At 43.5% G+C, this 12,171-nt stretch overlaps 1 protein-coding gene and 1 long non-coding RNA gene across 8 annotated transcripts in view; one reads left to right on the top strand and one right to left on the bottom strand.

Moving 5' to 3' along the window:
- On the bottom strand, positions 1-3,562 carry LOC138410611 (uncharacterized). Its single transcript, XR_011243312.1, has 4 exons — positions 3,314-3,562; positions 2,472-2,516; positions 1,308-2,412; positions 1-193 (listed from the first exon to the last, which is right to left on the bottom strand). It is a non-coding gene; the product is annotated as an uncharacterized lncRNA (long non-coding RNA).
- The window catches only part of itpr3 (inositol 1,4,5-trisphosphate receptor, type 3), a 36,758-nt gene continuing 25,067 nt past the window's right edge, over positions 481-12,171 (top strand). For 5 of the 7 annotated variants that reach the window (XM_069527458.1, XM_069527456.1, XM_069527457.1 and 2 more), the window contains exons 1-4: positions 665-982; positions 7,154-7,224; positions 9,878-9,999; positions 10,195-10,281. In XM_069527458.1, the coding sequence (XP_069383559.1) occupies positions 891-982; positions 7,154-7,224; positions 9,878-9,999; positions 10,195-10,281 (372 nt within the window). In that variant the 5' untranslated portion in view covers positions 665-890. Of the gene's footprint in view, positions 983-7,153; positions 7,225-9,877; positions 10,000-10,194; positions 10,282-12,171 lie in introns of all 7 variants that reach the window. The other 2 variants (XM_069527461.1, XM_069527459.1) reach the window with 2 other exon arrangements.

The raw sequence follows: 12,171 nt of genomic DNA, 5'->3' as shown, positions 1-12,171 counted from the left end.
TCTTTGTTTTCATGACATTATAACTTTATTCTTAGTTTCTCCTCAACCGCGGCTTTTTGTCTTGAAGTATTAGTGATGATGGTGATGATGATGGTGATGATGATGATGATGATGGTGATGATGATGATGATGGTGGTTTCATTGAGTGAACTGATCTTGTTGAGGTGATGAAGAACACGAGCAGCAGCTGAGACTGAGGAAACAAAGAGTGAGGAAACTTTTTTTTTTTTTTGGTTTCTGTCGCTAAACTTGTTTGTTTTGGTTTGAGGGGACCGTGACGTGCCCGTGCGCGCGGCCCTGCTGGTATAACACGCTCTGCATGGTTGCAGCTTGTGTGTGTGTGTGTGTGTGTGTGTGTGTGGGTGGGTGCGTGTGCGCCCTCGCGGCAGTTGTTCTGTCAGTTATCAAAACTTCACTTCCGGGTTTTTATTACCGGAGTCCTCCGCGTGCACGCACACACGCTCTCTCTCACACGCACACACATAGAGAGAGAGAAAGGGAGAAAGAGAGAGAGAGAGAGAGTCAGTGATGTGTCTCTTCACCTCCGCGTGTGCACGCTTTGACACACAGACAGACACACACTCGCAGGACTCGTGTGTGTGACACGGACTCAGCTGTTTGTCAGTGAGTGTGTGTTGTTGTTCTGCAGGTTTGTGTGGTTGTGAGTCTGTTGTGCAGAACCCGGCAGTGACTGAGAGAGAGAGAGAGAGAGAGAGAGAGAGAGACACTCAACTTCTCCCGAGACACGGAGGACAGAGGAGGAAGAAGAACAGAAGAAGACCAAAAGAAGAAGAGAGGAACAGGAGGACAGAAGAAGAGAAGAGGACAAAGTTCCTCTTCTCCTCCACCTGCGGCTCGTGTCTCTGTCCTGATCCCGGATCAGCTGCAGGATGTCGGACTCTGCCTCCAGTTTCCTTCATATCGGAGACATCGTGTCTCTTTATGCAGAAGGATCTGTCAATGGCTTCATCAGCACCCTGGGGTGAGTCTGTCTGTCTGTGTCTGTCTGTGTCTCTGTCTGTCTGTGTGTGTCTCTGTCTGTGTCTCCTTCTGTGTCTCTGTTTCTCTGTCTGTCTGTCCCTGTGAGCCAGTTTGTGTGTCTGTGTCTGTCTGTGTCTCTGTCTGTCTGTCCCTGTGAGCCAGTTTGTGTGTCTGTGTCTGTCTGTGTCTCTGTCTGTCTGTCCCTGTGAACCAGTTTGTGTCTCTGTCTGTCTGTGTGTGCCTGTCTGTCTGTCTGTCTGTCCCTGTGAGCCAGTTTGTGTGTCTGTGAGTCAGTTTGTGTGTCTGTGTCTCTGTCTGTGTCTCACCTGTGGAGGACAACACCTGGGCTGATGTGAGCTCAGAGTCCCGCCACTGGCAAAGAATAAAACACTTGTTAATTATTAATGTGAAGTCAGAGCTCAGGTAATAAAGGTAGATTTCAACACTTTATGTCTGTGGGAAACACACACACACACACACACACACACACACACACACACACACACACACACTCTCTCTCTCTCTCTCTCTTCTCTAATGAATCAGTGAAACATTCATTCATTTGATTTGTTTGTTTCATCGTCCTGATGATTCATATTCATCATCTTTTATCACATTGTTCATTTCCACTGGAATTTAAAAGTCATATTGTTTCTCTCACTGATGTTTAGTTTCTTTTCTTGATTTAACGTCAGTTCAGATTCCTCAGTTCTGTCCTGAAGCAGCAGACCTGACAACAGTCGTGATGATAATATGTTTTTCTAATTATTCCACGGCACTTTTCTAATCTGTGGAGGACACCTCATGAGGAAACATCATAAATGAGCACAGGGGACACAAACACCTCACTGCAACATAATGTGACGCAACAAGAGTCAAACTCAGGATTAAATCCTCAGCAGAATCTCTCATCGGCTCATATACGGACTTTATCTGGAGTTTTTACCCAGAATCAGAGAATCTGACTCTGACATTCGTGTTCTCGGCCCCTCCAGATAATTCCAGGAGATTCCCCAGAGGTCAGACCTCTGACCTAAAGCCCACTGGTCTTGTCTGCAGCAGACACCAGGTTTTTATCTGCTCAGATCAGCAGTGATGGAAACGACACGCTCGGGTGCCCAACGCTCATTTTGGCGTGTTGAGAGAGAGAGAGAGAGCGCTTTACGAAACCTGCGTCTGCCTGCGTCTGTAAAAGAGGCAGCTCATCATAACGTGAAGACAAGAGGGAGCAGACGTAGAACCAGAGACAGATGTGGTTTGAGTTGTGATGTGAAGCGTCTGTGAGAGTCCAGATGTGAGGCGGGCGGAGAGTTTCAGGTCGGGGGTGCAGAGACGAGGGGTTTGAAGATGAGCCGTAGGGTTTTGTGGCGTGTTCTTTATTGGCCTGGACCCGGAGGATGAGGAGCGGTGCGGGTTCGGTTTCACCTGTTTCTACATATGTGGCTCTCAAACATGAATCATCCATCAAAACCGGGATGATTTTCCACAACCGCGTCGGTGTCACGTGACCTCACAGCGATCCACAGAGTGACCTCCTGGATGAAACACAGTGACATCACAGAGCAGATGAGATACTCAGGGAAACACCGGCGAGACGAGGAGATTCAACCGACAGCAGGAAACTCAAACAGCCTCACAGAGACGGAATCATTTTACATATTTAACATAAAACAACAAAAAAGACTGTCAACACCATGTAAAGAAAATTCTGATCTTTATATTTACAGTTTTTCTTTCTACTCCACGTTTCTTTAATCTCAATAATCTCGTGTTGCTTTAAATGTCGTCCCTGCTCTGACCCTAACGCCACACTGGTGACCTTCCTTCACACAAGGATGTACTTTGCTTTTTTAATTCTTTAATGATCCGGTGACGTGTCAGATTTTCTTCAGGTGCAATTTCAGGGTCTTTTAAAAGTTTCCGGCTTTTATTCCACATCATGATCGTGACGTGTGAGAAGTTTCTAACTTTTATCTTTTTATTCTTATCGTCCACAGGAATTGTACTTTTCTGCTGGTTGTTAGTTTTTATGAAAAGGGACAATTTTCTTTCTTTTTTCTCGTAAACTGCGCAGACACACACACACACACACACACCCACACACACCCACACACCCACAGACACACACACACACACACACAGTGGCAGCGGCAATGTCTAATTGTATGGCAGGAAAAGGAAGTGGTACAAAGTATGTCCAAGAGAGATTTCCATTGTGCCAGTGTGTGTATATGTGTGTGTGTTTGTTTCCTGTGCTGTGGTCTTGTCTTGTGTGTGTGTGTGTGTGTGTGTGTGTGTGTGTGTGTGTGTGTGTGTGTGACTCGATCTTGACCTTTTTCAGTTTCTCTTTGCTCCATCGTTGACTTTCACTCGAAAACAGCAGCTTCACACACACGAACACACACAGACCCCCCCACACACACACACAGAGACCCACGAACACACACACACACACACACACAGACACACACACACAGACACACAGACAGACAGACACACATGCTCTTTACAGCGTTGGAGCGTTCACTCAATGATCTCTCTCCTGACGAGGACGTGTGTGTGGGTTAGTTAACGCAGGTGTGAAGCTGCTGGAAACTAAAAGAAAACAACACAATCCCATTTTTAACGTCACATCACTGACTTCCTGTCGCCTCCAGAATAAAGGTCAGACGTCTGTTAATGAGGTCGACCCGATAGCTGAAAGGTCAGAACGTGTTTGACTCACTCTGGACATTTATCGCTCGTCAGCGCCCTTCTCTCTTAAGTTTCCTGTTTCCGTCCAAATATCTGTCAGACTGATTTATCTGTAAGTGAGATAGAATCACTGACACAACATTTTTAATATTAATATATCGGCCGGGTTTTCATCGGTTCAGTTCTGAATGTGTTCTGAACGAGCTCTAAAGTCGAGTCAGCTTTTCTAAACCTCAGTTTGTTTTGTGGAACCGAAACTGTGAAGGAAATAAACTTTATTCTCCTTCAAATGAAAAATGAAAACCTTTTGAAATAGACCTGTAGGGTTTGATATCTAAGAATACTTTTTATAATGTGAAGAACGCTACTCACATAAAAGTGTTTATTGTTATAGTGGTGTGATAATAGCATTATATTGGTATATTATTATTGTTATAATATTGGGACATTACAGGTAACAGTCAATCACTTAAGCTGCTAACCACAAACATGTTAACAGCATCTGGCATGAAGTCAGGAAACAGAAATGTAAATAATCCTCCACCTGTTTGATCAAACAGAGAGAACACCACCCACCTGAGGTCTGACACTAAAATCACAAAGAACAGACTCAGGACTCGTTCACACCTTGTTTGATTCTGACCTTCGGACTTTTCAGTTTAGTCTGAACCTGAATATCAGGTGAGAAATGTTCAGGACCACGATTCAGAGTACAGGTCGGAAAATCTTTACGCGTAGGAGAAAACATGGAGCGAAGCACTGAGGAGGATTTAGTTTCCTCTCACTTCTTGAAAACAGAAAACATTGGATCCATCCAAACCTGAGAAGTCGTCAGGAACAAGGAGAATTTCATCTTCATTTAATTTCACTTCCAACTCTGTTCCAGGACGTCAGAGGTCCAGTTTGATTCATTACCAGCTCGGAGACCAAACATTAAAAGGAAGAAGAGATCTCATCTCTGGGATCCAGTTGATCCCGAGCAGCTCAAATAACTTTCTGGAACGACTTTGGCAAATTGAAACTCTTTTGAAGCTCCAGAGTTTGTCTCTTTCATGTGACTGACCGAACATGGTCAGTCCGAGCAGCAGAGGAGTTCTGGGTCTGGATCCAGCTGAACCATGGTTCTGTTCGTTCACACAGTGAAAACACTTTGTTGGATAGTTGGACTTTTAAACCATAGAAGAAGAAAAAGAGCACTGCTAATAATACCGTCATGATGTCACCATGGCAACCAAATGAAGCGTTTCATTCATTTCAAACAAAACCACTACTACCCCCCCCCCCCCCCCCCTACTGACGACACGCAATGTGAAACTAAAACAGATCAAAAGAAACAAACGTGAAGCTTCAGACTCGGCTGCGATCACACGCATCATTTCTCTGTTTTACTTGTGAAGAGATTTTATCCGATCAGAAAAGAAGTCGCAGCAAACTGGCCAAAAGTGTCCGGACGCACAAATGTCCGTTCGAAGCATTTGAGTAACTGAAGCTTTAGCTCAGATGATCCGGATCATGCATTTGTCTCCCTGAGACAGAAACACCGAAACCAAACTGCCTCAGTTTGTCGTCCTGCAGGTTCAGCCTCTCAGCAGAGATGGAAAACACATGTATTCAAATGTGCCGATCCATATTCAAATCTGCTGTCCTGCACGACGAGGGGGAGGGAGAGGAGGAGAAGACAAAACAAACCACATTGTCCAGTTTGAGCGAGAGACACAGAAACAGAGTCTGAGAGGAAACAGACCAACAGAAGACGTTTTCTGGACAGTGTTTCTCCTGTGAGGTTTCCAGACTCACTCTTGTACCAGGGGGCTGCAGGCAAAGCTCCAGAACATTTCCAGAGCAGCGGACTCAGATGTTGGTGTTCTCACATGCAGCCCCTCCAGAAAACCTCTGGAAAACCTCTGGAAAGTGTCTGAAAGCAGAAATGTCAAGAATCATCTGTCCGATGCTGAAAAAACTCTAAGAAACTTAATCTAACTTGTTTCTGATTCGCTCGGCAGGAGTTTAAACAAAGAGAGAGAGAGAGAGAGAGAGAGAGCAGCAGTTCAGTCGAGCCGATGAAGTCCACATACCTGAGACGTCCTCAAAGACACGCTCACACCTGGACGCCACACAAAAGAACTGATTGGCTGTTGTCATAGCGATGGGGGACTCTGTGGGCGATGAGAGAGAAAAAACCTCAGAAGTGAAAAGATCAAAACAAAGGAAAAGACCGAAGGAGTGGAAGTGAAGAGGGGGAGGAAAAAAGGAGCACAAGGGAAAATCAAGAGGTTAAAGCAACGATGACGGAAAAAAAAACAAGAGAGAGAGAGAGAGAGAGAAAAGAGACGGAGAAGAGAAAAGTGAAGACGTGTCTGGAAAATAGAAAGTAAAGAAAGACGAGAAGAAAGAAAAAGGTTTTTGCATCAAATGTATTAAGTTTTGATCATATTTTTTTTTATTCCTCCTGAACCAGGAAAAGTTCTCTGGAAATAATCTCTGAGCCTCAACGTGAAATAATATAAAATATTCATTTTACTGAGGGATTATATGGAGCCGATGCCAATAATATATATATATATATAAATATATATTAAAAACATTGTCAATGATTTCTTACATTTTAATCACAGAACTATAAATAGAAAGCAAACAAATATAAAGCTAAATATATAAAACTTAAATGAACTGAAATACAAACCGATTTTTCATGTGGAATATTTTCTGCATTTATTTCACAGAAGAAAAGTCGAACTATTTCTTTCACTTCTCTGTTTTCAGAGCTCAAACGAGGCTCGGGGCTGTTGGATGTTTTATTTGAACAGAGCTCATGAGAGCGGCTCGTTGGACGGACGCTGCTCAAATATCTTCACGATCATTTGCAGACACCTGCTTTGTTTACAGGCTGTGGTTTAGGTTTTGAATTGGTTTGTAAAAGGTTTGACTGAACCAACACTCAGGATTATTATTCCTATAATTCATTTCAACTTTCACCTTCCTGCTCCGTTTCAAGATTATTATACTACACACACACACACACACACACACACACACACACACACACACCTGACGACGCCTCAGTTACACTTAATTCCATTCATCCAGTTAATGTGTGTGTGAATGGACAGGTAATCCTTCTGACTGCAGCCGGTCTGCTGCATGAAAAGAGACTGTGAGTGTGTGTGTGTGTCTGTCTCGGCTGAGCCCCCCCCACCACCTGTTTCCTAAACACTGATGGTAAAAGGGATTTTCTCTAATGACCCCCCTACACACACACACACACACACACACACACACAGGACGTCTCTCTCGGTGAGGACGCTCATTAACATAATGCATTCCTCAAACTAAACCTGAATCCAGCAGGAACCTTGAAAAAGTACTTTGAAGTTATGAGAACCGACAGAAATGTATTTTAAGAGTTGGTGAGAAGATCCACCGATGAACCCTTGAGCTCGCTGACGTCTTCATGAGCGTCTCTTCTCTCTGTCCACAGGTTGGTAGATGACCGCTGTGTGGTCGAACCCGGCGCCGGAGATTTGGAGAATCCTCCAAAGAAGTTCAGAGGTCAGAGTGTGCGCTTTGTGTAGATGTATAAACATATATATATATATATATATATATATATATATATATATGTATGTATGGGTTATATATATATGTATATGGGTTCAGTTGGTCACGCCCGGCTCTGTGGCTGTAATGTTTGAATAAATCTCTGCTAGTTAAAGTCTAAACAGAAGCTGCAGGATGAACGGTTTTATGTTTTATTTATTTAGTTTGTCCACTTTCACTGAGTAAATTCACTAATTGATTAACAAGTGTACTGACAACTGACAACTGACAGTCCAGCTACACTTGTAATTCATCCATGTTGTGTTCCACCCCCCCCAGGAAATAGATGGTAAAGTCAGAACTAGGTGAACTTATTATATATATATATATATATATTACATTCTACAGATCTGAAACCAGAGAAATATTTTTTCAGTAGTCGGACCTTTAGCGAGGAGCTCAGGTTACAACAGGACACATATGATGTCAAAAGATCAGAACTGTAGGATCAGTGAAACAGGAAGTGGTTGTGAGTCATCGTTTCCAAACATCTCAGTTTCTGCCCGTCCAGAATAAAACGCAGCCCCGGAGTTTTCAAACTAAAACGAGTCCCAGCAGCGTTTCATAGTTTCTCCTTCTCAGCGTCTGTAAAAGTCTGGAGCCGCAGAATGTCCGCGTTCATATCCTGTATCTTTTGGCGTCTTTCCTGGACGGCGGGAGGAAGTGGAGATGTGTCGGCCATCTTTATTTACAGTCCTTGGTTGTGAGCAGTTTGTCCCAGACACAAATGTTGACAGCTGTCGGGACGCTCGCTGCAGTTGCCCGTCGATGTTTTGCAGCTCGATGACTTCGTCGGCCGTCTCACGCTCTTCATGTAAAAATGTTCAGTTGCTCGTGTTTGCTCTTCATCTCCTGAAACCTGGCGCCAGAGGAGCCTGAAGGAACTCAGCGTTATATTCACAGTGGTAACAGGCTTTTGTTTAAAGAGTTAGCACAATGTTTGGTTTGAATTAAAATAGAGGTCGAGCAGTTTTAAGTTTTAAGTCATTTCATGGAGATTGGTTGAGTTCGACTCCGCGTCACGTCTCTGCTGTGAAAACCAGACGACTCCACGAAAACCTCCAGAGTCGTGTATGAAAAATAAATGAGCAGGATTGATTCCAGCTGAAATCATCAGAGATACACACACACACACACACACACACACACACACACACATATATATTTTTATATATACAGCAGCGTGTTACCATCTGCTCTGTTTGAGATTCTGGACGTCGCTCATTTGAACTAGTTTAGAAGTAGAACAAACTTAGTGACTAACACTTTAAATCTAGAGCAACACATGCACGCACACACACACACACACACACACACACACTCACACACACAGTGAAAGTTATTAAGCTACAGGATCTGCTGGAGGAGAGTAAATATTGACCTCCTCTCTCTCGTCGGGTTTTTTTCTCGTATCCTTTTAGCTCTGTTTGTTTTTCTGAATTTCTCTCCTCCCGCGCTCGTCCTGTTTTCATCACGTAATATTTCAACATGCCCTTTAATGCTTTGATCTGAGTGTCACTCTCCTGCGTTCAGACGACAACCTGTTGACAGACAGGTCAAAGTTTACACTGATTCGTTTATGACGAGCTCCTCAAGCTGTAGTTTAAGGCCCGGGCTAACAACGCTAACTCCATGTGGTTGTTTGCGATGTTCCGTCTTCATCGACTGGCTCTCAGTTAAAAACACGCGGCAGGTTGTCAGGCTCATAGACTGAATATTCAGTCTCTAGTTTCAAGTCTTCTTCACACAGCTGATGTTTTTTCCTTGAGCTCAGTCAGGCGTCACCAAATATGAGCCATGTCTCAATTCAGGGGCTTCATTTGAAGGTCGATAACATCACAGCGATGAGACTAGACTGTCCGACTTGAGGCGATCGACTTGGGTTCATTGCGTCCAAGATGGCGCTGGACGAAATGCCAAACTCGAGGCTTCAAAGTGGAAGCTCACAAACCACTGAGTGACGACACAGTGGGTTTGACGTTTGAGTGAAAGCTGAGAATCATGAATTCCAGTTTCCAGTGATGATACTTGAGCTGCTGCTTCAGAGACGATTCCTCAGTTTCAGTCAAACATCGACAAACAGAGAAACGTCTGAAGTTTCCCATCAATGATTTACAGTTTTCCAGGAAATGCTGCTGCTACGTCGCTAATGTTCATGTTAGCAGCTCTTACTCATTAATCCCACAGAACCTTCTTGTTCTTCTTCTGCTCGAGTTAGAAGGTTAAGCAGCTCCTTCTTCTTGTTGAGCGACCGTCTCCACCACCGGCTCCCGACTCGCTGCTGCTTCATCACATTACTGATGTGAAGACTTGGTTTCAGGGCAGGAAACAAAAAATCATCTGTGGAAGAACCAGTCACTCAGAGATAGGATTAATGTCAGATGCTTCACTCGTTTGATGTTCTGACACCCGGACTGCCAGTTAGCTTCAGGTGCACACTCCACCGACCAACCATCTGTCTGGAACTAATCCCTCCATCAGGTGACACGTCACAGCCAGATGTAGAACCGAACTAAAAACAGTATCAATGATAAAAATCCTTTGTTTTTATGCTTTTATATGTTGTGTGTCATGTTTTTAATTGTCGTGTTGTGTCGTCACTCAGACTGTCTGTTCAAGGTTTGTCCCATGAGTCGGTACTCGGCTCAGAAACAGTTCTGGAAAGCCAAACAAGCCAAACATGAGAAGGACAAGATCGCTGACGTGGTCCTGCTGCAGAAACTACAGGTAACACACACACACACACACACATCCATACTCTTTGTTAATTGTTTTGAATTGTTAGATTTTTGAAAAACCCAGAACAAGGATGATTTTCTCTGATGATGAAGCTGCACTAGTTTCCCTCTGCATCCAATCTTTGTGCAAGACAATGTGAAACATTTGCATGTGTGTGTGTGTGTGTGTGTGTGTCTCTTGCAGCATGCGTCCAACCTGGAGCAGAAGCAGAACGAGACAGAAAACAAGAAAGTCCATGGGGATGTTGTAAAATACGGAACCGTCATGCAGGTAGATAAGAACTTGTTTATAATCTCTGAAAGTGTTTACAGATCATTTGTCTGGATTATCACAGATGTTCAGAAACAAAGCAACAAGAAACAGAAACAAGATGACTTGAAAGACTTTATCTGAAAACAAAATGGCTGCTGGAGACGATCGTTTTTATAATGATTCTGTTTGAATCTGAAATAAAAACCTTGATAATAAGAAAAACATTCTTCATGTAGCAGGAAGTCGAGGCCTCTTTCCTCCACCTCATTACTCGTCATCGTGACGTTTAGTTTCGTGCAAAGTGCAGCAACAACGGGTTTAAAAACATTTTAATATTCAGCAATTTATTATAATTTATGGACGTGTATAACATTTAACTTGCGTTCGTGCGTACAGGTGTTATTTAAAGCGTTTGTCATCCTTCAGATTTATTAATTAGAAAACAGCTGGAACACTGGAGCGATCACAAAGACTCAAACATCACAACACACGCAGCAAACATTCAAGACGCCCAACACTTGCATTGTCTGTTGGTTTTGATTACTACAGTTACTCATGGTGTGTCATTAACAACGACACTATGTCTGAACACGTCACATGTGACTCAGTGAACTGCACACGCATGTTTTCTGTGTTCAGACTACACTCAGGCTTTGTCAGGTGGTGCAGACAGGGTGACACCCGTTACTGTGACAACCAGGTGACTGCCCCCCCCCCCTTTTTTTTTTACACTGGCAACATGTCACTGCGCTTCCACATGTTCCTGTCTGACACACATACGCACGCACGCACGCACGCACGCACGCACACACACACACACACACCTTGTGCTGCTTTCTGCTAGTGTCAACACTGACCTTGCTGTCATCACGCGTGCACACACATACACAAGAACACATTTCACAAGAATATTTTTCTTAACAATCTGATTCAACAGAACCACACCCGACCTGTCAGTGTGTGTGTGTGTGTGTGTGTGTGTGTGTGTGTGTGTGTGTGTGTGTGTGTTTGTTAAAGGAGTGGAGACATTCCCTCTTCTTCCTGCAGTTTGAGTGACAGCAGCTGAACTTTCTCTCCTCTGTTCTGTCTGTGGCTCTTTAACTTTAACACCTCACATTTAGAAAAATGACTTTTAAAACAACCATTTATTTATTTACTGCACTTTTCAAGTCTGTTGCTTGACAAGACTCAGACGTTCCTGTTTAGACATTTAAAGATCATTTCAGTGGAAATGATGAGGAAAATAAAATCCAGCCCAGAAGTCGTCCTTCAGTTCAACATTTGTCCAAAAGCACCACACGAACGTCCTCGTGGTTCAAACATTATATTGTCGGAGCTGCTTCCTCTTCTTCTTCTTCTTCTTCTATTGTTTAATGCTGTCTCTACTTCCTGTGATTGGTCCAAAAGTCCAAACTGTCCAACAAAGTGTCTCCACTGTAAACAAACAGAACCAGTTTGATCCAGACCCAGAACTCGTGCGTTGGTCAGAGAAACGTTTCACAGCTGATATTTAGAAACGTCTGAACGTCTGAACCCAACAAGGTGTGGAGACAAACTTGAAAAACTGAATTTAAACAATTGGTCACTGTAGTTTTTACTGTCTGTGTGTGTGTGTGTCAGTGATGACAGAACATGCCACTGATCGTGTTGGACAATAATCGTGTGTCTCGACTGAACACAATTGACAATACAATGGACAACTGGAAGTAACAGATTCTTCTTTCTTTCTCTGAGAACTCACCCGGTCGTCCTGACTTTCTCCAAACGATAAAAGTTAGAAACTGTAAATTCTGATGGTCTGTGATTCTCTGGTTCTGGAATGGGTTCAGGATTTCTCAAACCCTCGGTGGCTTCAGCAGATGTTTCCTGTGGTTTTGAGCAGAACTATGTAATCAAGGACTCGTCTTT

This window comes from Paralichthys olivaceus, chromosome 6, assembly GCF_024713975.1.
Source record: "Paralichthys olivaceus isolate ysfri-2021 chromosome 6, ASM2471397v2, whole genome shotgun sequence".
Taxonomy (NCBI): domain Eukaryota; kingdom Metazoa; phylum Chordata; class Actinopteri; order Pleuronectiformes; family Paralichthyidae; genus Paralichthys; species Paralichthys olivaceus.
This window is presented reverse-complemented; position numbering and strand designations above follow the sequence as displayed.